The sequence below is a fragment of the Pan paniscus genome, chromosome 6, assembly GCF_029289425.2.
Source record: "Pan paniscus chromosome 6, NHGRI_mPanPan1-v2.0_pri, whole genome shotgun sequence".
Classification (NCBI taxonomy): Eukaryota; Metazoa; Chordata; class Mammalia; order Primates; family Hominidae; genus Pan; species Pan paniscus.
Genome location: NC_073255.2, coordinates 37,804,635 through 37,828,737, shown reverse-complemented (window position 1 = coordinate 37,828,737; position 24,103 = coordinate 37,804,635). Strand labels below are relative to the sequence as shown.

General features: G+C 38.3%; 1 protein-coding gene across 4 annotated transcripts in view; it reads left to right on the top strand.

Annotated features, from left to right (window-relative positions):
- NT5C3A (5'-nucleotidase, cytosolic IIIA) overlaps nucleotides 1–21,871 on the top strand; it is a 48,583-nt gene extending 26,712 nt beyond the window's left edge. For 2 of the 4 annotated variants that reach the window (XM_003811966.6, XM_003811967.5), the window contains exons 2-10: nucleotides 9–63; nucleotides 9,091–9,189; nucleotides 11,891–11,960; nucleotides 13,905–13,951; nucleotides 14,647–14,732; nucleotides 16,283–16,372; nucleotides 18,407–18,569; nucleotides 20,127–20,327; nucleotides 21,167–21,871. In XM_003811966.6, coding sequence (XP_003812014.1) covers nucleotides 28–63; nucleotides 9,091–9,189; nucleotides 11,891–11,960; nucleotides 13,905–13,951; nucleotides 14,647–14,732; nucleotides 16,283–16,372; nucleotides 18,407–18,569; nucleotides 20,127–20,327; nucleotides 21,167–21,268 — 894 coding nt within the window. In that variant the 5' untranslated portion in view covers nucleotides 9–27 and the 3' untranslated portion in view covers nucleotides 21,269–21,871. The remainder of the gene's footprint in view (nucleotides 1–8; nucleotides 64–9,090; nucleotides 9,190–11,890; nucleotides 11,961–13,904; nucleotides 13,952–14,646; nucleotides 14,733–16,282; nucleotides 16,373–18,406; nucleotides 18,570–20,126; nucleotides 20,328–21,166) is intronic. The other 2 variants (XM_008964338.5, XM_003811965.5) reach the window with 2 other exon arrangements.
- The last annotated feature ends 2,232 nt before the right edge of the window (nucleotides 21,872–24,103 follow it).

Below are 24,103 nucleotides of genomic sequence, written 5' to 3'. Positions count from 1 at the left end.
AAATCCAGAAGATTGGATAACCAAGAAATGACTAATCAGGAGTCTGCCGTACATGTGAAAATGGTGGGTATTTGCCTATTTCCAGTTCCATTTATTAATGGTAAATCTTCACCACTTTTACCTCTGTCTCTAACCAGATAATTATGGGACTGAAATTTTATACAACTCTTTCTTCACAGTGCATCACAAAATAAACCTCAAATACTTATTGAATTGAATTTCAAATTATCTTTAAAATGTTTTTGCTTGAAATCTAATGCACATTGTCGTGCTTCTCAGAATATAAAATGTTTCCCCTATTCCTTTTTATGCTAAATTTTCTTTGCTCAGCAATAACACACTTAAATCGTACAGTGTGAAATACATTATTGTAGGTTTCCAAATTTAAATGACAAGCATTCAGAAATTTTTAAAATACTTACTTGCATGACAATAGAGTTGCATTATATATACTAGGATGAGATAGGAAATGTACAGGCTTTGGAGTCAGAACTGGCTTCATATCTTAACTCATTCCGGCCGGGTGCCTGTAATCCCAGCACTTTGGGAGGCCGAGGCGGGCGGATCACCAGGTCAGGAGGTCGAGACCATCCTGGCTAATACAGTGAAACCCCATCTCTACTAAAAATACAAAAAATTAGCCGGGCATGGTAACAAGCTCCTGTAGTCCCAGCTGCTCTGGAGGCTGAGGCAGGAGGATGGCTTGAACCCGGGAGGCGAAGGTTGCAGTGAGCCAAGATTGCACCACTGCACTCCAGCCTGGGCGACAGAGCGAGATTCCGTCTCAAAAAAAAAAAAAAAAAAAAAAACTTAACTCATTCCTTATTAGCTTCTATAGCCCTGAATGAGAGCAGTAATCTTACCTTTAAGAAATGGGTGTGAAACCACCAACTATGTGTTATTATTCATACTCAATGAAAACGTAAAGTTCCTAGTAACCCCAGATTAAGCATTCATTAAATATTAATCTACTCTGTTACATTAGTGAGTGTTTTAACTGTGTAACTGGCATATTTATTTGCATGTGTGGAAAGAAATTACATCTGTTCTCCATATTCACAGTGATAAAATCTTAAAAACAACAATTAAAAATAATCCTTTCTTTTAAAGAGAACAACTGCCTCATGATCTCTTGTTTTCTCTTTGTGTTCTTATTATTGTTGTGCCTCCTCTTCTGTTCCATTTATTTTTTCAGCTTTCTCTTTCTCTCTAGCTTTTTTCTGGCCTATAAACTAGAGCGTGACACAGCATTTTGTCACACTTAATAAATCTCTTGTTCATCTTTCCCCCAACCAGTGTAGGATCAAAGGTGAAAGTTGACTCAAAATGGTGATTAAGTCATCGTCAGTTTAGTTATTGCTCTTAGGTTGAAGCGTATGAAATTGTTTTTATATGTCAAATATAGTCCAATATTGCCAGTTTTATATGGTTCAACCTAATAACAGCTCTTTCTATCCATTGAAGGATTGGCACTTGATTCATTGGAATTGAGCATATCTCTTTGATACATAGAATTAAACCAGTCTAAAACTTATTTTCTTGTTTGGGTTGACTTTTTTTTTAACTTACGTGAACACAAGCAGTATATGAATTCCCTGACATATAAACAATGTTAATCCTCTTTGTATAATGTTGTTACTTGGGTCCTAGAGCCCTCTAGAAGGTGTTTGTGGAGGCAAGTAGCAGTGTATTCACTCCACAGTTGTTCAGACTGTTGAAGGAAAACAAGCCAAAAGATTTTTTTTTAATATTATTGCATTAATTTACACAATTTTTACCTTGGGTTTGCTTTCCTAAAAATATTGATAGGTCTGGCCGGGCGCGGTGGCTCACGCCTGTAATCCCAGCACTTTGAGAGGCCGAGGCGGGCAGATCATGAGGTCAGGAGATCGAGACCATCCTGGCTAACATGGTGAAACCCCATCCCTACTAAAAATACAAAAAAATTATCCAGGCGTGGTGGCGGGCACCTATAGTCCCAGCTACTCGGGAGGCTGAGGCAGGAGAATGGCATGAACCCAGGAGGCGGAGCTTGCAGTGAGCTGAGATGGCGCCACTGCACTCCAGTCTGGGCGACAGTGCGAGACTCCCTCTCAAAAAAAAAAAAAAAAAATTATATATATATATATATGTCTTTTATATTGACAACTTTATAGCATGTTATTCTTTACTTCTCATGAACAGGATTCAGATCTCTCTGTCCAGACTTTTTTCATGCACACTTCTCTGTGTACACTCAAGTTCTATACAAACAGAGCTATTTCTCTTTTTCCCATAATAGACCCTGCACTTTGATTCCTCCCTAATCTCAGCATATCTAAATCCTGTTTCTCTTCCAGAGCCTACCTCTGTTGGCTCTTCCTCCTTTGACCCCAGAAGAAGAAATCTTTGTTTCTTCTATTCCTCTTACATTTTATCTGGACATCTTGGCAATGTATTAATTATTTGGGTTTCTGTTTTTTAATCCACATTAGAGAATATGCACCTTGAGTGTAAGATTTATATTTTATATATCTCTTACAGAGCGGCTTCACACACTGTCTTATACTTAATATGTGGTGAAGGAATGAAAGAATTTGGCCTACACTATCTTAATGTAGAAACAGACCAAATATGTAATAGGCAAGGGAAATCGCTATTACTAAAATTTAGTACTGCATAATCTTCCAAATAAATCTGAGAATCATCTATGTGTGGGGGTAAATGTACCAGTTTGAATAGGTGGCTTTAAATCTATACTTTCTGTGTAGTTGGATAAAAACTCTAGTGCCTAGTTCTTTGTACCACTGCAGTAATGAAGTCTTTTGTTGCTACCAAATATAAACAATGGAAAACCAAGAAAGAATATTTCTCTGAGAACATCTGACTGGAATTTCTTAAGTGATTCAAACTAATTTTTATGTGGGCTATTTCCAGAAAAATGTAGGATAATACTAAGGTGATTTAAAATTCACTGAGGCTGGGCACTGTGGCTCATGCCTGTAATCCCAGCATTTTGGGAGGCCAAGGCGAGAGGATCGCTTGAGCTCAGGAGTTTGAGACCAGCCTGGGCAACATAGTGAGACCCGTCTCTACAAAAATTAAAAAATTACCTGGGCATAGTGGCAGATGCCTGTAGTCCCAGCTACTCTGGAGGCTAAGGTGGGAGGATCTATTGAGCCCAGGAGGTCAAGTCTGCAGTGAGCTGTGATCATGCTACTGCACTCCATCCTGGGTGACAGAGTGAGACCTTGTCTCAAAAATTTTAAAATAGGTCAGGTGCAGTGGCTGATGCCTGTAATCCCAACACTTTGGGATGCTGAGGCAGGCAGATTGCTTGAGTCCAGGAGTTCAAGACCAGCCTGGGCAACACTACAAAACCCTGTTTCTACAAAAAAATGCAAAAATTAGCCGAGGGTGGTGGTGAGCCCCTGTAGTCCCAGTTACTTGAGAGTCTGAGGTGGGGGGATCACCTGAGCCCAGGAGGGACAGTTGCAGTGAGCCAAGATCATGCCACTGCCCTCCAGCCTGGGTGACAGAGCAAGACCCTGCCTCAAAAAATAAAAATAAAAAAACATAAAAGTAAATTTTTTTTTTTTTTTTTGGAGACCGAGTCTCACTCTGTCACCCAGGCTTGGAGTGCAGTGGCGAAATCCTGGCTCACTGCAACCTCCGCCTCCTGGGTTCAAGCAATTCTCTTGCCTCAGCCTCCCAAGTAACAGGGTTACAGGTGTATGCCACCATGCCCAGCTAATTTTGTATATTTAGTAGAGATGGGGTTTCACCATGTTACCCAGGCTGATCTCGAACTCCCGACCTCTGGTGATCTGCCTGCCTTGGCCTCCCAAAGTGCTGGTATTAGAGGCATGAGCCACTGTGCCTGGCCTTTTTTTGTTTGTTTTTGAGACAGAATCTCGCTCTGTCACTTGGGCTAGAGTGCAGTGGTGCCATCTCGGCTCACTGCAACCTCTGCCTCCCGGGTTCAAGCGATTCTCCTGTCTCACCCTCCAGAGTAGCTGGGATTACAGGCATGTGCTACCATGCCCAGCTAATTTTTGTATTTTTAATAGAGACAGGGTTTCACTATGTTGGCCAGGCTGGTCTTGAACTCCTGACCTTAGGTGATCCGCTGGCCTTGGCCTCCCAAAGTGCTGGGATTCCAGGCGTCAGCCACCGTGCCCGGCCAAAAATAAATTTTAAAAATAATAAATAAATGAAACTCATATAGATGAACATACCTATTTATAAATTAAAAGTACAAGTAATTTTTTTAGTCTTGGTTAAAATATGAATTGTTTTCTCTGTACATTGTGGATTGTATAATCCTTAGTTTATTTTGTTTTTTATTTTTAGTTTAAGAATAATAATTCATTATTTTAAATATAATGTATTTATGTGTGTTTTTTAATACAAAATCTTTTTATTTATTTATTTATTTTTTGAGACAGGGTCTCACTGTGTCACCCAGGCTGGAGTGCAGTGGCATGATGTCAGCTCACTGCAACCTCTGCCTCCCAGGCTCAGGCAATCCTCCCACCTTAGCCTCCGAGTATCTGGGACTACAGATGTGCACCACCATGCCCGGCTAATTTTTGTATTGTTTGTAGAGACAGGGTTTTGCCACGTTGCCCAGCCTGGTCTCGAGCTGCTGAGCCCAAGTGATCCTCCTGCCTCGGCCTCCTAAAGTGCTGGGATTACAGGCATGAGCCACCATGCCCGGCCGTGTTTTCTTTTTTAATCAAAATTTAATATAATTTGAAATCTAGTTCAAACAGAATTACACTTTGAAGTTGTCATAATCTCATCCTGGAAATTAGGATTATCCCTAGTCTGGAATATTATCATTGGATTGATGATACCAAGCCACACCCAGAAATTTGGTAACTGCACTATGGAGCTTCTGTCTTTTTTTTTTTTTTTTTTTTTTTGAGGCAGAGTCTCGCTGTCGCCCAGGCTGGAGTGCAGTGGTGCGATCTCGGCTCACTGCAGGCTCCGCCCCCCGGGGTTCATGCCATTCTCCCGCCTCAGCCTCCAGAGTAGCTGGGCCTACAGGCGCCCGCCACCTCGCCTGGCTAATTTTTTGTATTTTTAGTAGAGACAGGGTTTCACCGTGTTAGCCAGGATGGTCTCCATCTCCTGACCTCGTGATCCGCCCGCCTCAGCCTCCCAAAGTGCTGGGATTACAGGCCTGAGCCACCGCGCCGGGCCAGAGCTTCTCATTTTTATCTTATCCCAGTGTATCCACAAGATCATATCAAATCTAATATTAAACAATTGAGTTGTGGATAAAATGGCATAAGTTTGAAATCCATTTCATCTCTATAAATATATTAAGTATTGGTCAAAATAAATGAATTTTAGGTCTTTCTTAATCATTTTTGGTGTTGATTCAGATTGGCATCAATCAACCAACATACCCTGATTCTTTTCAGGAAGGCATTGCTCCCTCCCCAACATTTTACACTGCGGCTTTACCATAAAATGAATTTGTTCTCTTTTTATCACAAATGATGGAAATTTTTAGCTTCTTATTTATTTTTCATAAAATTTTATCATAATCAAATTGAAAATTTTTCAGACAATTCAAAATACCTTGCCCTTCAAATTTGAAGTATCATTATTTATATGCCACCAAACCAAGTCTGTGTTTTTATAAGAGGGATATAGACAGAAGGACTTTGTGGAGGTAACAAAAGTATATGATCTCATGCAACAGTTGGGGCATGTTCAACAACAACCACCACAACAAAAAGTATGTGATGTATTTCATCATACTTCTACAGTGTGCTTATATTATGATACTCTTTGACATATTCCATACAGGAGTCTTTGATTCTCTTTCTTAGGCTATATTATAAAGTATTTGAGTAAAATACCCCATATCTCAAGTTCTTGTGAAGTATTTCTCATATAGATCAGTGACATTAATTGTGTATTGCAGGAGAGGAGTATAGTATACTATATAACCCAAGACAGATAGAATGGTCATTTTTATATTTCTTACACCTATTTCATCATTATTTTACTCCCGTGCCATTTGTGTATTCACTACTTATGAATACACAATGAAAATGAATGGTTGTATGTTGTACAGGAGCCACCAATGCTTTTAGCTACCGGTTCTCTTTCATCCATTGTGATTTAAAGTAAACCAGTATTGGCTGGGCATGGTGGCTTACACCTGTAATCCCAGCACTTTGGGAGGCTGAAGCAGGGAGATCGCTTGAGCCAAGGAGTTTGAGACCAGCCTGGGAAACACAGCAAGACCTTATCTCTATAAAAATAAAATAAACCAATCTTACATTTGTTAGTGTAGCAGAAACCAGCCTTCTTCGAAGTGGTCTTGGTGTGATTCTCCTATCCGTTATCAAAAACTTGAAGCTGTGATTTGCCTGAGGTAAGACATCTTGGGTACACTGAAATCGAATATTTAATTTTTTTGGTGAAAAAATAGTCTATGATATATATCCTGTGTTGCTTTCACCATAATGGATTGGTTATTGAATCAAACATATGCTGATTGCTGTGCATCTGCCAGTTAAGGCTGAGGTAAGAACAAAAATTAGTTGTCAAGAGATAAACTTACTAGCTGAGGTATTTGTAAGGGAGTTACAGAAGTGATATTCCAAAACAGCAGTGGTCCCTAAAACTCAGCAGAAAAGCAGAGTAAATACTACTCATCATCATATCCATAGCATTTAGCAAGAGTGTGTGGCACAAAGTAGACACATGGTAAATATTGGTTAGGCGAGTGAATGGGTTAATGTATGAAAAAAAAAATAGGAACCAGTGCCTATCTGCCTTTCCATCTATTGAAAAATCACTATAAAATACATAGATAACCTTTAAGCCATTGAAACTCATCCAGTTGAGTTAAAAGGATTACTACATCAAGGTTAGTTGCATTGCAGGTCATCCTACTTAAATATGGCTTTTTAAAATTAAATATATTGTAGGTGGTAGATCTTTCATCCATGGAGAAAATTTTAATGTTAGCATTTGTCTTTTCTCTACACTTTCTTTTTTTTTTCAAGCTCCGCCTCCCGGGTTTACGCCATTCTCCTGCCTCAGCCTCCCAACTAGCTGGGACTACAGGCACCCGCCACCACGCCCAGCTAATTTTTTATGTTTTTAGTAGAGACAGTGTTTCACCATGTTAGCCAGGATGGTCTCGATCTCCTGACCTCGTGATCTGCCCACCTCGACCTCCTGAAGTGCTGGGATTACAGGCGTGAGCCACTGTGCCCGGCCTCTTTCCTCTACGCTTTCGTTATCATCTTCCAGTCTTTGGAAGACAGTCTATCCTTTTTCTGATTTTTCTACTCTTGCCCATTATGTAGGAACAACACGGCATCTGATAGATTTACGTGGTGAGATTCTCTCGTAGCAAAGATAGAAGGTCCAGGGAATTTTTGTAACCATGTCCATGACACACATGAACTATGTTAATATTACTAATAACATACCCAGAATAAAAACATATAAATAAAGATTATCCAGTACAAACCAGTATAGAACTTGGATTTGAGGTACTATTATTGCCTATGCTGTATAACTGACTATAAAATGAGGCATAATTTTCTCCTTCTAGTTGTATTGTACATGTGCTATGAGAGCTTGTACTGATTTTTCCTCTAATCAGTTTCATTCTATTTGTGATAAAATAGCTAGTAACAAGAAATAATACTTAAGATTAAATTGTTGAGCAACCCTAAAGTCTTCATAACTCTGTAGTAGCAGCCTACACCCATTTTTTTAGATGGGTCTTGCTATGTTGCCCAGGCTGGTCTCAAACTCCTGGGCTCCAGTGATCGTCAGCTTCCAAGTAGCTGGGATTACAGGCATGTGCCACTGTGCCTGGCACAATACTTTTTGGCAGTTATCTCAATTTGAAATAAATCTATTGTAAAATGTGTGCCAAGAACAGTATATTATTTGGAAAATAGTACAATAAAAAGAGCAAAGATCTTGAAGCAGCTTTTCAAATTTAAAATATTTTAAATGTATTTTAATTATACAAAGACAAACTTTTGGGGGAATAATTGTGATAATTGCTTCCTTTCTGCTCAGGAACATTTTAAAATATAAATATGTAGGCAAGCTAAATGTATGTATTAATTCATAAAAGCCAGATGCAAAAGTATATAATGAGGATGAGCTAAAACTATATGCGTATATATGCATGTTTCAGAGGGATATGCTCAAGGTATTATATTAGTATTAGGGTGGAAGTTTAGTTACTGTATTATATAAAATGGAGGCTTAACGGGAGTCATCTTAAGATTTTTAGAAAAATTAATCAATCGAGGGGTAGCTGCTGGGGTATTCATGGTTAAAATATGATTTCTGGGCTCTCTCTGGATTGCATCACAACCCAGAAATGAAACTAATAGAAAATCACAGAAATGAAACTAATAGAAAATAAATTTAAATGTTACTTGTTTATCTTCACGTAGTTGAACTCCAGGCAGTTTTTATTGTCTTTTTTATATTTTTACTGTTATTTCTGTGGTAAGCGTGCATTGCTTTTATACTTAGAAAAAGATATATACTTTCTGATAAAGCAATTGAATCACAAATGTAGTTTTATCTTACTCTGTAGCTGGAAAATACTGATAAGTTTTAAGTATTTTTGTGTGTATAAATGGTAATGTGGGAGCTGGGCTTGGTGTCCCACACTTTTAATCCCAGGACTTTGGAAGGCCAAGATGGGAGGATTGCTTGAGGCCAGGAGTTCAAGATCAGCCTGAGCAACAAAGCAAGACCTCACTCACTTCTACAGAAAATTTTAAAAATTAGCTGGGTATGATGGCGCATGCCTTCTACCTACTCAGGAGGCTGAGATGGGAGGATCATTTGAGCCCAGGAGTTTGAGGCTGCGGTGAGCTAGGATTGTGCCACTGCACTCCAGCCTGGGTGACAAAACAAGACCGCATCTCTAAAAAAGTAATAACAAAATAAATAAATGGTAATTTGATGTGGTGGCTTGCTTTTTAAAAATAATGCCTTAATATTTTTATGTCTTTAAATAAGACAGGTTTCTGCTTGGTATCAAAGGAACCTGGGGAAAGAAGAATGAAAACTAATTAATTAATTTTCTTTTACTTTTAGATGCCAGAATTCCAGAAAAGTTCAGTTCGAATCAAGAACCCTACAAGAGTAGAAGAAATTATCTGTGGTCTTATCAAAGGAGGAGCTGCCAAACTTCAGGTGAATAATTATCAAGAAGCCTTGGCTGTGTGTGGTGGCTCATGCCTGTAATTCCAGCACTTTGGGAGACTGAAGCAGGAGGATCACTTGAGCCCAGGAGTTTGAGACCAGCCTGGGCAACATAGTGAGACCCCATCTCTGTTTAAAAAAAAAAAAATGGCCGGGCATAGTGGCTCACACCTGTAATCCTAGCACTTTGGGAGGCCGAGGCGGGTGGACAAGGCTGAGGTCAGGAGTTCGAGACCAGCCTGGCCAACATGGTGAAACTCTGTCTTTACTAAAAATACAAAAATTAGCCGGGCCTGGTGGCGCATGCCTGTAATCCCAGCTACTTGGGAGGCTGAGGCAGGCTAATCACTTAACCCTGGGAGGCGGAGGTTGCAGTGAGTTGAGATCATGCCACTGCACTCCAAAAATAAAAGCTTAATAATAAAGGCTTCTTTTCTTTTTTTTTTTTTTTTTCTTTTGAGATGGAGTCTCGCTCTGTTGCCCAGCCTGGAGTGCAGTGGCGCATTCCTGGCTCACTGCAACCTGCTCCTCCTGGGTTCAGGCGATTCTCGTACCTCCGCCTCCCCGAGCAGCTGGGATTACAGGTGCCAGCCACCACAACCAGCTAATTTTTTTGTTTTTTGAGACTGAGTATTACTCTGTTGCTCAGGCTGGAGTGCAGTGGCACGATCTCAGCTCACTGCAACCTCTGCTTCCTGGTTCAAGCAGTTTTCCCTCCTCAGCTTCCAGAGCAGCTGGGATTACAGGTGCCTGCCACCACACCCAGCTAATTTTTATATTTTTAGTAGAGACAGGGTTTCGCCATGTTGTCCAGGCTGGTCTCAAACTCCTGGCCTCAAGTGATCCATCCACCTCGGCCTCCCAAAGTGCTGGGATTACAGGCGTGAGCCATCATGGCCCAGCCTTATTTTATTTTTAATGTTAAAGCCGACTCATTCATCTCCTGTTTGATAAAATCTGAGTACAGCAAGTTTAGGTAGACAGTTTTTGCCTATCCTTTAGGAATATAAAATCCAGAAAATATATATCTTGAGTTGTTCTAAAACAGACAGAATACCCTATTGGAAAAACAAAAGTTAATAACCCTGAAATACTCTTTTTATTAGTCTTAAGTACTAAGCTAACTCATGCTGTGTACAAGCATTAAACCATTTTAAGGATAATATTTAAAAGTGTATAGTTTTATGCTGCTCTTTCATGTTTTAATCATAGTAGTTCAGATTAAGATACAACCTTATTAAGGGGATAATTGAGTTTTTAAAAAGTTGTCTCTGTTTTAAAGGAATGTGTTACATGTAAATTAAATCAACAATCTGGATATTCTGTAAAAAAAAAATTATTCCTTTTTTAAAACATTTCTGAAAAATAATATTTAACCCAGTCTCCTAAGTTTCAAGAGCTGGCCAGCTATTTCAATGTGCATTCATTCATTGGTATAGTTTAAATAAGCAAGTTAAATCCAGCACGTAATGGTATCAGTAACTAAGAGCTTCATATAGTTGAATTGCTTCCACTGCATTTTTGTGCATTGACCAAGTTGGTCGAAAATCTCTAGTGAGAAGAGTAGCCATATCACCTGCAATTGCAAATTCCCATACCAATTAATCAGATTTTTTCAAATTTTTATTTTTATTTATTTATTTAATTTTGTTTTATTTTTTCGAGATGGAGTCGTATTCTGTCGCCCAGGTTGGAGTGCAGTGGCATGATCTTAGCTCACTGCAACCTGCGCCTCCCAGGTTCAAGTGATTCTCCTGCCTCAGCTTCCTGAGTAGCTGGGATTACAGGCACATGCCACCACACCTGGCTATTTTTGTATTTTTAGTAGAGACAAGGTTTTACCATCTTGGCCAGGCTGATCTCAAACTCCTGACCTCGAGTGATCTCCCCACCTCGGCCTCCCAAAGTGCTGGGATTCCAGGCGTGAGCCACCGTGCCTGGCTGGATTTTTTCAATTTTTAAAGTTGATACATAATAACTGTATATATATATGGGGTACATGTGATATTTTCAAATGTATATAAAATGTGCAATAATCAAATCAGGGTAATTAGGGTATCTGCCACTTCTAATATTTATTCTTTGTTTTGGGAACATTCTAAATCTTTTCTTCTAGCTGTTTTGAAATATACAATAAAATACTGTTTACTATAGTCATTCCACTGTGTAAACACTAGAACTTATTCCTTCTAACAGTATTTTCATAACCATTAACCAGCTGTTCTTTATCTCACCAACCCTCCCACCCTTCCCAGCCTCTGGTAACCGTCTTTCTACTCTCTGTTTCCATGAGATCAACTTTTTAACTTTTCACATATGAGTAAGAACATATAATGTTTGTCTTTCTGTGCCTGTCTTATTTCACTTAAGATAATGACCTCCAGGCTCGCCCATGTTGCTGCAGATGACAGCATCTCTTTGTTTTTTATGGCTGAATTACGAATCAGATTTATTTGGTGAAAACACTAGGGCACTCAAGGTAGCACCTTGTAGTTAAGATTATTCCCAGGACTTTATAAAGGAACCGCATGAGAAAATTCAATGTAAAGAGAATAAGTTAACAGTGTGGACCAGAGACTTGAGCACAGTCCTGTGCATCTAGGAAAGCATGAAGTATGTGTTTGGGTAGCACAGAGAAATTCTGGCCATGTGGGCTATGTTTACAATAATGCATTTCACTCTTTTCTTACAGATAATAACGGACTTTGATATGACACTCAGTAGATTTTCATATAAAGGGAAAAGATGCCCAACATGTCATAGTAAGTGTGATATTTGTAAACAAATTCACAAAAGCATGTCATCATTATTTTAAGATCCTCTTTATATTACCTGTGAGATAACTGGGTTTTTAAAATTCTTCTTGGACATTGACAGTGAGGAGACCTGCTTTTTCTTACTATATTTTTGAGGTTTTTTTCCCATATTATATAAATGGTTATTTTCATGTATGATTTTGGTAGCAAAGGGAATCAGAGACTCCTGAAATATTTCTTGCCAAATATGGTCTATTCATTATTCAAGAAATATTTAAATAGGTTGTAAACTTTGGGTTAACCTGAAGAAACACCATTTATCAAATACTTTGTTTTCTAGGAATTTTACCAAATTTTAATGTCTTTTTTGTTTTCCAACTTGGCTGTGAGTTTTTAAAATAACACTCTTCAACCTGACAGGGAAACGGTGAAATGAACTCTCTCATTTGCTTTTAGTACATGTGTAAATTGAAAAATTATTTTGGGTCTGGGTGCGGTCACTCGTGCCTGTAATCTCGGCATTTTGGGAAGCTGAGGCGGGCAGATCATTTGCAGTCAGGAGTTCAAGACCAGCCTGGCCAAAATGATGAAACCCTGTCTCTACTAAAAATACAAAAATTAGCTGGGCATGGTGGCGGGCACCTGTAATCCCAGCTACTCAGGAGGCTGAGGCAGGAGAATCACTTGAACCCGGGAGGTGGAGTTTGCAGTGAGCCAAGATTGCACAACTGCGCTCCAGCCTGGGCAACAGAGTGAAACTTCATCTCAAAAAAAGATAAAAAAGGAAAAGAAAAATTATTTTGATAACTTGTATTAAAAAAATGCTAAAAATCGCCAGGCACAGTGGCTCACGCCTGTAATCCCAGGACTTTGGGAGGTGGAGGTGGAATAATCACTTGAGCCCAGGAGTTTGAGACCAGCCTGAGCAACATAATAAGACCTTTTCTTACAAAAAATAAAAAATTAGCTGGGCATTGTGGCATGCCTGTGGTCCCAGCTACTCATTTTGGAGGCTGAGAGGGTCCTTGAGCCTGGGAGGGCGAGTCTGTAGTGAGCCATAATCGCACCACTGCACTCCAGCCTGGATGACAAAACAAGACCCTGTCTCAAAAAGAAAAAAAAAAAAAAACACGAAAAATCTTCATATCCTTTGCCCTATTAAGTCCTCTTTGGAGAATTTCTAATAATCCCAAATGCAGTTTTTAAAAAACTTTATTCACAAAAATAATGGTGACTAAGCTCAACATAAAATTATTACTAATAGCAGATGCTTGGAAGCAACCTAAAAAGTTTAATGCTGCAGAAATGATATAAATTATTTTCTGCTCACATACCAGAAATTTTAATTACATGGAAAAATGCAGACTACAATGTGAAATGAAAAAGAAAATTCAAAATTACAGATTTGGTATGATCTCTTATCTAATTGATATACATGAAATCTTAAGACTGAAAGGAAATATACTAAAATATTGTTCATTACTTATTATTGAATGCTAAAACCTTTTACCATTCAATTTTTGTTTTCTTCTTTACAGTGGTCTGGATTTTCCAGATGTTTACGTTAAGCATTTATTATCTTTTTATTACGAAAAAAGTGTATTTCCCATATGTGTTTCTTATATTTAATTACAAAGGAGAAAATGGAAGTGATCAATACACAGTTCATAGTATTTGAAGATATTGAATTGTCTGTCTCAGTGATGTAAGCGAGCAGTCACTGAATCTCAGATTTTAAGCCATTAGCTTCTTTAACAATGTCATGTGAATTATACCACTGACACCAAAAGTTAGAATAACCATGCTAGTTGACTTGGCATTACTTAAAAGTATTGGGTTGGTGCAAAAGTAATTGAGTTTTTTGCCATTACTTTATAGCAAACTATTCATAGTAGTGGTAGCATAAATCAGAGTATTTCTTTTAATGCTTATTTTGCTTTCTATCTTTAGATATCATTGACAACTGTAAGCTGGTTACAGATGAATGTAGAAAAAAGGTAAACACTAACAACAATCTATAGTCACTCAAAGACTTCATTACCCTTTTTGCCTGAGAATTTCTTCAGGTGCATTCACAGAAGTAAGAATGGATGTAAAGTGCTTACAGCCATACCTGGCACATAGTAAGCACTCAGTAAGTAGTAGGTTTGCTGTATGAATTACACATTCAAAACATATTTTAAAGATAAAAATTCACAGTAACTTGACAACAAAACTTATATTTAAAACTCTTAAATGATTACCAAAGTATTCTGGTGTTGTAACGTTAACTGGAGATTTAAAACAAAAGTACTTCAGTTTTCTGTAGGTTTTGCTCCTTTAAGTTGATGAGGAAGTTGCTTCAGTACTTTGCTTGAGTATGTATGTGTCTGTGTATATCTTAACAAAATGCAATTTGAAATGTGAATCAAATTTAATACCTTTATATGAAAACTAAAGTGTTTTTTGTACTGATAATTTTATTGTTGGTTTTTACTCATCTGAAAGTACTTTACAAAAGAAAGGTAGCTTTTTGCAGGTATATTTGATTACATGTCAACTAAGATCAACAAATATTTTTTCAATTGATGCATTAGCTCAACTTTTAAAGCAGTTTGTTGAAAATACTTGTTTACATTGTTTTGCTTTCTATAAAACCAAGCAGATTTATTTTCAAGTAATCTTCATGATTAAGTTATTCATATCTTCCTAGTTATTGCAACTAAAGGAAAAATATTACGCTATTGAAGTTGATCCTGTTCTTACTGTAGAAGAGAAGTACCCTTATATGGTGGAATGGTAAGTGTATATTAGGCAGTAGGAGGATTTAAAAAAAATAATAAAACAACACTGCAGTTACAACTGATGGCTTATTTTTTACCTGTATTGCAAACAAACAGATTAATAAATTATGCAAGTTAGAGCATTGAATGACAAAATGAGCTCTAATTATCTAATCTCTCTAACAGTTTAGGAATCCTTTTGTTTTGTTTATTTAAGGTGAAGTCCAGTAGGAATAAATTAAAAGTCCTGCATTTAAGTCTCAAATTAAAAACAAGAATTTTTTTTAAGTATATGAACAAAATGTGGCTTAATGTGTAAAGAAAAGGTATGAGGATTTAAACTGAGTCTGAACTCAGAGCCAGCAGGTGATATGGTTACCCAAAAATCGACCTTTGGTTGCATTAATCAAAATGCAGTGTTCCAGGCAGATCACACTGAAAGCACTGTGTCGGATTCTGGAAGAATGCTGTTAAGAGAAACCATGACAATAGTGACCAAAAAAAAAAAAAAAAAACAGATCATGACAAACTTAAAAGGAGTCAGAGTAGTCCACCAGAATGATCAGAGGAATTTGAGCCTTCCCACTTGAGGAACATTTCAAGGAATAGAAAATGCTTTGATTTGAGAAGGAACAACTTGTTTTAAAATCTTAGGAGACCAGGAATGATTTGTCTTTATTGTCCTGTTACCTAACAGTTACATACTTCATCTGTATTTATGGTATTAAATGTTGAAAAGATATTAGACTTAACTCTACAAACTGGTAGCAGCAGAACTGGAACTAGACTTGGAAGATATAAGAAGATTGATTTCAGCATGAGAAATGAAAAGCCTGTCTAACAATTAAGAGTTTTCTGGCAATGGAATAAGCTTCCCTGGGAGAATGAGCTTACTGACATGATAGAAGCTGACCCAGGCAGGGAAGAAGGTGACTTAGGAATATTATAGGGGTATTTTTAGGTATCAGATGAAGAGTTAGGCTTTTTTTTCTTTTCGTTTCTTTCTTTCTGTTTTTAGTGGCTGTTTGCATAATTGTAATGGGTTAGAGAGTCTAAGGGTCCTTTATACTGAGATGCTATGATTATAGGTGTTTTCTACATAAAGCAGGCTAATCTATATATGACACTTGCCATAACAAAGATTTTCTCTCTTGTTCACTAAGTAGCATCTTCAGTATGTAGAAAATTCAAACTACAAACAAATTTTAAAAATGGGGTTGCTCTAATTCATTTTACTGCAATCAGAGAAAGGATTATGCTTCCATAGGTTGGGTTGAGTTTTTATGTGTAGAATTAGGAAAGGTTTATAGCTAGTTTCCTTTCATTACCTTACTAACATATTTAAGCTAAGTCTGGGTTTGGGAGGACTGGGAAACTCAGTAAGAACATGCATATCACATTTTGAGACATGAGGTATACATTCATTAGTGATGAACTTCAATCTCTAAAACTTAAATCCAAATATGAGGAACAGATTTTCTCACATGGAAGAATGCTTTGTAATAAAGATAATAATTTTAGTTTGTCTTAATTGATAGTCTTTTTTCCTTTGGTCATAAACTCCAGGTATACTAAATCACATGGTTTGCTTGTTCAGCAAGCTTTACCAAAAGCTAAACTTAAAGAAATTGTGGCAGAATCTGACGTTATGCTCAAGTAAGTTTCTTGGGTGTTTTTTGCTGTTATTGTTCACAGACTTGAATTATTGCTATTTATGTAGTCAGTTGTACTTTTTAAAAATAAGATTGAATATTCCTTATATAACCATATCCAAAATATGCCACCTATCACAAAATACATAGTGGTAAGATAAGGAATTTAGAATGACATGTTAGATCTTGGTGTAGGTAGTAAGAGCCTTATGAGATTTAAATTCTAATTTGTATTTTGTTTCTCCAGATTAAAAATGTCAAGACTTAAAATTTTTGAACCAAAGCCATTTAAAAATTTTTTAGCAAAATACTTAGGAAAGACATATGAAAGGAATGTATAAATCAAGTTAAAAGGGATTTAAGTATACTTTTTTTTTAAAAAAATAAACAGGGTCTCTCTCTGTTGCCCAGGTTAGAGTGTAGTGACATAATCTCTTCCTCAGTTCAACCTCTGCCTCCTGGGCTCAAGCGATCCCCTTGCCTCAGCCTCTCAAGTAGCTGGGACTACAGTCATGCACCACCATGCCTGGCTAATTTTTGTATATTTTTGTAAAGATGGGATTTCACCATGTTGCCCAGACTGGTCTTGAACTCTTGAGCTCAAGCGATCCCAAAGTGCTGGGATTATATGTGTGAGCCACCAGGCCTGGCAGTATACTATGTCTAAATTTACATAAGCCTACTTTTTAAATTCTCGAACTTCTTTGAAAACTATTCCTAGGAAAGATTAGTATGTTTTAGTACATAATTATATATGTATGCATGAGTTATAAGATACACGAGGCTTTTTTTTTTCTTTTTTTTTTGAGACGGAGTCTCGCTCTGTCACCCAGGCTGGAGTGCAGTGGTGTAAGCTCCGCCTCCCAGGTTCACGCCATTCTCCTGCCTCAGTCTCCTGACTAGCCAGGACTTCAGGCGCCCGCCACCACGCCCGGCTAATTTTTTGTATTTTTAGTAGAGACGGGGTTTCACCGAGTTAGCCAGGATGGTCTCGATCTCCTGACCTTGTGATCTGCACGTCTCCGCCTCCCAAAGTGCTGGGGTTACAGGCGTGAGCCACTGCGCCCGGCCCAAGAGCCTGTTTAATACTGTTTATTACCTCGTAAAATTTTCAACTCATTAGGCAAATATGATGATGTTACTTTTTTATGATGATGTTATATTTTAAGGTGATTACTTCTAAAAAGGAAAGCAATAAATTGTCAGAAAAAGTGTGAGGACAGCTAGTAAGTGTTTCATTCCTTAGTAGGCAACATTAGCATTCTTTAACCTATGGCCCAGGAAGGGTAAAAAAGGGAAGAGGGCTTAAGATCTTAGTAAAGACACATGCCAGATGTCGAGAATACATCTAAGTTCCTGCCACTGTGCTTTTCTTTTCAATTTTATGGATTTTGATGAAACTGTAAGAATATCAAGTCATTCTTCATAATTTTAAAATCTGAAAATATTTTAATCATGTAAATGTATTTGTTGTTGGTCAATATATATCCATTAAGTTAGGCCAAGTTGATAGGCCCACTATGGGACTCCATCCTTCTCAGTGTTAATATATCCATATTTTAACCCCTAAGTGGGGTTTTCAAGGTGTAGCTTAACTATTGTTTTCTCTTTTTAAATTTCATTTTAGAGACAGGGTCTCGCCATGTTGCCCAGACTGGACTAGAACTCCTGGGCTCAAGCAATCCTCAAGCCTCAACCTCCCAAATAGCTGGGACTATAGGCATGCACTGCTATGCCTGCCTATTTCTTTTTAAATGGTATAAATTGTGAACTGTAGGTTTATATTCATATTCAGTGAAAGCTTAAAGACATCTAGTTTGTAGTATTAGAATTGATTAAAGGGAAAGTAAAGAGTTAACTGTTGTTTGAAAAACTTATAGTATTGTAGATATCAATAACAGCCCTCTTGGGCAGTATATTGAAATAAGAATATGAGTGAACCATAGAATTACTAGGAATATTTCACTTTTTTAGCTTCTAAGTAAAAAGGAACTATATCTTGCTCTTTAATAATCAGTTTGTTATCTCCATCTTACAGAGAAGGATATGAGAATTTCTTTGATAAGCTCCAACAACATAGCATCCCCGTGTTCATATTTTCGGCTGGAATCGGCGATGTACTAGAGGAAGTTATTCGTCAAGCTGGTGTTTATCATCCCAATGTCAAAGTTGTGTCCAATTTTATGGATTTTGATGAAACTGTAAGAATATCAAATCGTTCTTCATAATTTTAAAATCTGAAAATATTTTAATCATGTAAATTTATTTGTTGTTACTTAATATATATCCTATATCCAGAAATTAGGCCAAGCCGATAGGCCCACTGTGGGACTCCATCCTTCTCAGTGTTAATATATCCATATTTTAAAAACAATGTGCCGTTCTTAAACTTTCATTCCCCAAGCTATAGACTAATAATAAAAGTAGTAAAACTTCTTTTTTTTTTTTTTGAGATGGAGTCTCACTCTGTTGCCCAGGCTGGAGTGCAGTAGCACAATCTCAGCGCATTGTAACCTCTGTCTCCTGGGTTCAAGCAATTCTTCTGCCTCAGCCTCTCGAGTAGCTGGGATTACAAGCGTCTGCCACCACACCCGGCTAATTTTTGTATTTTTGGTAGAGATAGGGTTTCACCATGTTGGCCAGGTTGGTCTCGAACTCCTGACCACAAGTGATCCTCCCACCTTGGCCTCCCAAAGTGCTGGGATTACAGGCATGAGCCACCACACATAGCCTAAAACTTCCTTTAAAATATTTTAATGCAGCAACTTTGAAGCCTTAACATTCATAGTTGGAAAAAGAAGTGAGTTAGAACTGACATTATTTGAATAAGGTTTTCTAATCAAGGCAGTATATTATGAAATACATAAAATAACATAAAATAGGATATTTTGGTTAGAAACAAAATAAAAACTGAAAATTGAATTTCGAACTCATTTTGTTTTACCTTTTTTTTTGAGAGGGAGTCTTGCTCTGTAGCCCAGGCTAGAGTTCAGTGGGGTGATCTTAGCTCACAGCAACCTCCAACTCCCGGGTTCAAGCAATTCTCCCTACCTCAGCCTCCCGAGTAGCTGGGATTACAGGTGCGTGCCACCACGCCCAGCTAATTTTTGTTTTCTTAATAGAGACAGGGTTTCACCATGTTGATCAGGATGGTCTGATCTCTTGACCTCATGATCTGCCCATCTCGGCCTCCCAAAGTGCTGGAATTACAGGCGTGAACCACTGTGCCCGGCGTTCTTTTTTTTTTTTTTGAGACAGAGTCTCACTCTGTCACCCAGGCTGGAGTGCAGTGGTGCCATCTTGGCTCACTGCAACCTCCACCTCCTGGGTTCAGGCGATTCTCCTTCCTCAGCCTCCCGAGTATCTGGGACTACAGGTGTGTGCCACCAAACCTGGCTAATTTTTATATTTTAGTGAGGCGGGGTTGCACCATATTGGCCAGTCTGGTCTCGAACTCCTGACCTTGAGTGATCTGTCCTCCTTGGCCTCCCAAAGTGCTGGGATTACAGGTGTGAGCCACTGCGCCCGGCCTTTGTTTTACCATTTAAAATAGTATCTAAAAAATCATTTACTTCTCCGAGCCCTTCTTAGCTATGGTGAATGTGATGGACTTAAGTGCTTTGAGATCTCTAGTATCAAAGATGCATTTACAAATATGATGAAATAATGGTGACATCAATTAAGAGCTCCAAAATATGAAAATCCAACAAATAGAATTTTTAAAGCCTGTTAGTTCAAAAGATTTATATTTTTCATAGGGGGTGCTCAAAGGATTTAAAGGAGAACTAATTCATGTATTTAACAAACATGATGGTGCCTTGAGGAATACAGAATATTTCAATCAACTGAAAGACAATAGTAACATAATTCTTCTGGGAGACTCCCAAGGAGACTTAAGAATGGCAGATGGAGTGGCCAATGTTGAGCACATTCTGAAAATTGGATATCTAAATGATAGAGTAAGTATACAAATCTGTAATTTTTTTCGAAGAAAATATTAGGATGAAACTTGATAGGCAATTGTTGCCATAGTCACCTGAGAAAGTAGTTATTTTAGAGACTTTTTTTTTTTTGAGACGAGCCTCTGTTACCGAGGCTAGAGTGTAGTGATGCAATCACATCTCACTGCAGCCTCGACCTTCCCGGTTCAAGCAATGCTCCCACCTCAGCCCCTCAGGTAGCTGGAACTACAGGCGCACACCACTACACCTGGCTGATTTTTAAATTTTTTTTAGAGATGAATTCTCCCTGTGTTGCCCAAGCTGGTCTCAAACTCCTGGGCTCAAGTGATTCTCCAGGCCTCTCAAAGTGCTTGGGATAACAGGCGTGAGCCACTATGCCCAGCCAAAACATATTGTGATCATGCATTTTGATTGTTCTTTATTCTGGTGATGTTTAAAAAGGAGTTGAGATGCATGCTATAGGTACTGGGAAAAGGGAGGATGTGTATTCTGTAGGAGGCCTCTGTGTCTTCTGCCCACTAGATGCTGGATAGCAGTCTCCTGCCATGAGACTCAAAAATGTCCCTAGACATTACTAAATGTTCCGTGGACAAAATCACCCCATTTGAAAGCCACTGGACTGGAGAGAGAGCATTTTGGGGAGAAAAGCTACCATGTGGAAAAATGTCTGTCAGTGGGTCTTAAGGATTTGAAAATATTTCTTCATTTCAAAGATTTTTTGAAAGTGAATTTAATTTATTGCATTTTGCCCAAGAGATCTAACAACGAGATTCATACTGAAATTATTTGTTTCTTTGCCCTGCATGTTAATTTTCTTTTGTTCATCTCTTGATTAGGTGGATGAGCTTTTAGAAAAGTACATGGACTCTTATGATATTGTTTTAGTACAAGATGAATCATTAGAAGTAGCCAACTCTATTTTACAGAAGATTCTATAAACAAGCATTCTCCAAGAAGACCTCTCTCCTGTGGGTGCAGTTGAACTGTTCATCCGTTCATCTTGCTGAGAGACTTATTTATAATATATCCTTGCTCTCGAAGTGTTCCCTTTGTATAACTGAAGTATTTTCAGACATGGTGAATGCATTGACTGGAAGCTCCTTTTCTCCACCTCTCTCAACACACTCCTCACCGTATCTTTTAACCCATTTAAAACAAAAATCTTAAAGCCAAAATTAGAAAAATAACTCCCTACTTTTCCAAAGTGAATTTTGTAGTTTAATGTTATCATGCAGCTTTTGAGGAGTCTTTTACACTGGGAAAGTTTGTAGAAATTTTAAAATAAGTTTTATGAAATGGTGAAATAATATGCATGATTTTAAGTATTGCCATTTTTGTAATTTGGGTTATTATGCTGATGGTATCATCATCTCTTGAAATTGTGTTAGGTTTGGTTATTTTGTCTGGGGAAAAAATATTTACTGGAAAAGACTAGCAGTTAGTGTTGGAAAAACCTGGTGGTGTTTACAACGTTGCTAATCATTACAAAACATTCTATATTGAAGCACTGATAATAAATATGAAATGCAAAACCTTTTTAATTCTATGGTCAAAACTATCTTTACTGAGTCAACAAATATTTATTGAGCACCTACCATGGTTTTTTGTTTTCTTCTTGTTTCTTTCTCTCCGTCTGCCTATCTTTTGTGATATATAAATTCTAAAGTCCTTGTCATAGTGGCTATTTAGATTGAATATTTTCAAAAATTATTTAAGTCTAAAGATATTTCAGGGAAAATTTTGTCTGCCCTTCAGAAAATACTGAGACCTCTGAAAATTATTTTCTCCCATTTAAAACATCAGTAAAAGGTACAAGTCTGCAAGTTTCAGAACGCGAGACAGGAAGCAGTGGAGCTGGGTCTCGTGGTGACTGAATCTGAGCAGCACTGCGACATTAGGAGCCAGCATCTCTCTCTACAGTCCAGCTACCCACTCCACATCTCTGGCTCTGCCTCATCATTCATCTTCAGGATTTAGACCTGCCATTGTGATAAATTTGACCGTGATTCTTACCCTTAATTCCAGATCCTATGAACACCTAATTGGTTTGCTTATATAAGCACCTGAGCTATGATACACACAAAGCATGATCTGATTCATTCTGGCCATCCAGTGTGAGCAGCAGTCTCTAGTTCAGTCCGATGTGGCTGGAAGGCAAGGTCACATGTTAGAAAACCTTTTTGTCCGGGGAATGCCCATCCTTATCCTCCCCCACCACTCCTCCTTTTCATCATCATAAGCAATGAAGCAGGCCAGGCACGGAGGCTCACACCTGTAATCCCAGCACTTTGGGAGGCCAAGGCGAGTGGATCGCTTGAGCCTAGGAGTTTGAGACCAGCCTGGGCAACATAGGGAGACCCCAGTCTCTACAAAAAATTAGCCAGGCATGGTGATGCACCTGTAGTCCCAGCTACACAGGAGGCTGAGGTGGGAGGATCACCTGAGCCTGGGGAGGTTGAGGCTGCAGTGAGCTGTGATTGCACCACTGCACTCCAGGCTGGTCAACAGAGCAAGAACTTATCTCAAAAAAGCATAAAAATAATGAGGCCAGGTGCAGTGGCTCACATCTGTAATCCCAGCATTTTGGGAGGCCAAGGCAGAGTTCAAGACCAGCCTCGGCAACATGGCAGGACTCAGTCTCTACTAAAAATACAAAAAATTAGCCAGGCATGATGGTGCGCACCTGTGGTTCCAGCTACTCAGGAGGCTAAGGTAGGAGAATTGCTAGAGCCCGGGGGGGCCAATGCTTGCAGTGAGCTGAGATCATGCCCCTGTACTCCAGCCTGGGTGACAGAGCAAGACCTCATCTCAATAAATAAACAATGAAACAAAAATGCAATGGCAAAAGGCAGACTAGACCCTGCCTAAGTGTTTCTAAAATCAAACTGAAAATAACTTCTTGCATTAAAGCAGATGGCATGGCATGGGAGTATCAGAATTACCTGCAGGACTTTTGCACATAGAAAAAACAGTTGGGAATCTGATTCAATGATAGCTCTTTACCCGTGTATTGCAATCAGAGCTTATATTGGCTGTTTCCCAAAGGTGTTTATAATATGCTTCCATGAATAAGTATATTGCATGCTGTAAATCTAAAGAACACTGAAGTCATGATCTACATTCTGGTCATGGCTCAGCCCCTTACTAAGAGTACAGGTTCAGTCACCTCCCTATATAGTGAATGCCATAAGAACATGCACTCTCTAAGGCCTCTTCTAACCAATTCCATAAATTGAGTCTCATGCTTCTTCCGTGATATGTTTATTAACCTATCACATCTCACTGCCACCTGCTGCTACTGAAATTTAAAATATTGGTATTTGAGTTCAGTTTTCAGACCAGTTTAGTATAGCCATTAAGAGTGACCAGGACAAATTATTGAGCCTGTGTCCCAGTTTGCTCATCTATTAAGTGAAGATGGTGATATAGCTTCTAGATTCATAAGTAGATATGCTCATCTTTTATGTATGCATCTGAAATTTATGTATGCATTTAAAACAGTCCAAGTATTCAATGTTGTTAGGTAGAATCTGTCCACAAATGTATAAGCTGTTATATCCCCCAGTACAATGTTTGGTTGAATCAATGAAATGGAATGATCTTTTGCAGCCCCAGCAAATACTGGTAGTGTATGGTAACTACCATATTCTCCAAAGAGCCTAGCATTAGCCAGTGGTTTTATTCAACTTTAAATTTTACTTTATGAAATAAAGTAATTTTGAGGGCTAGAGCTAACAATTTTGACAAAACTGGAAAAAAATGAAAACAACCAT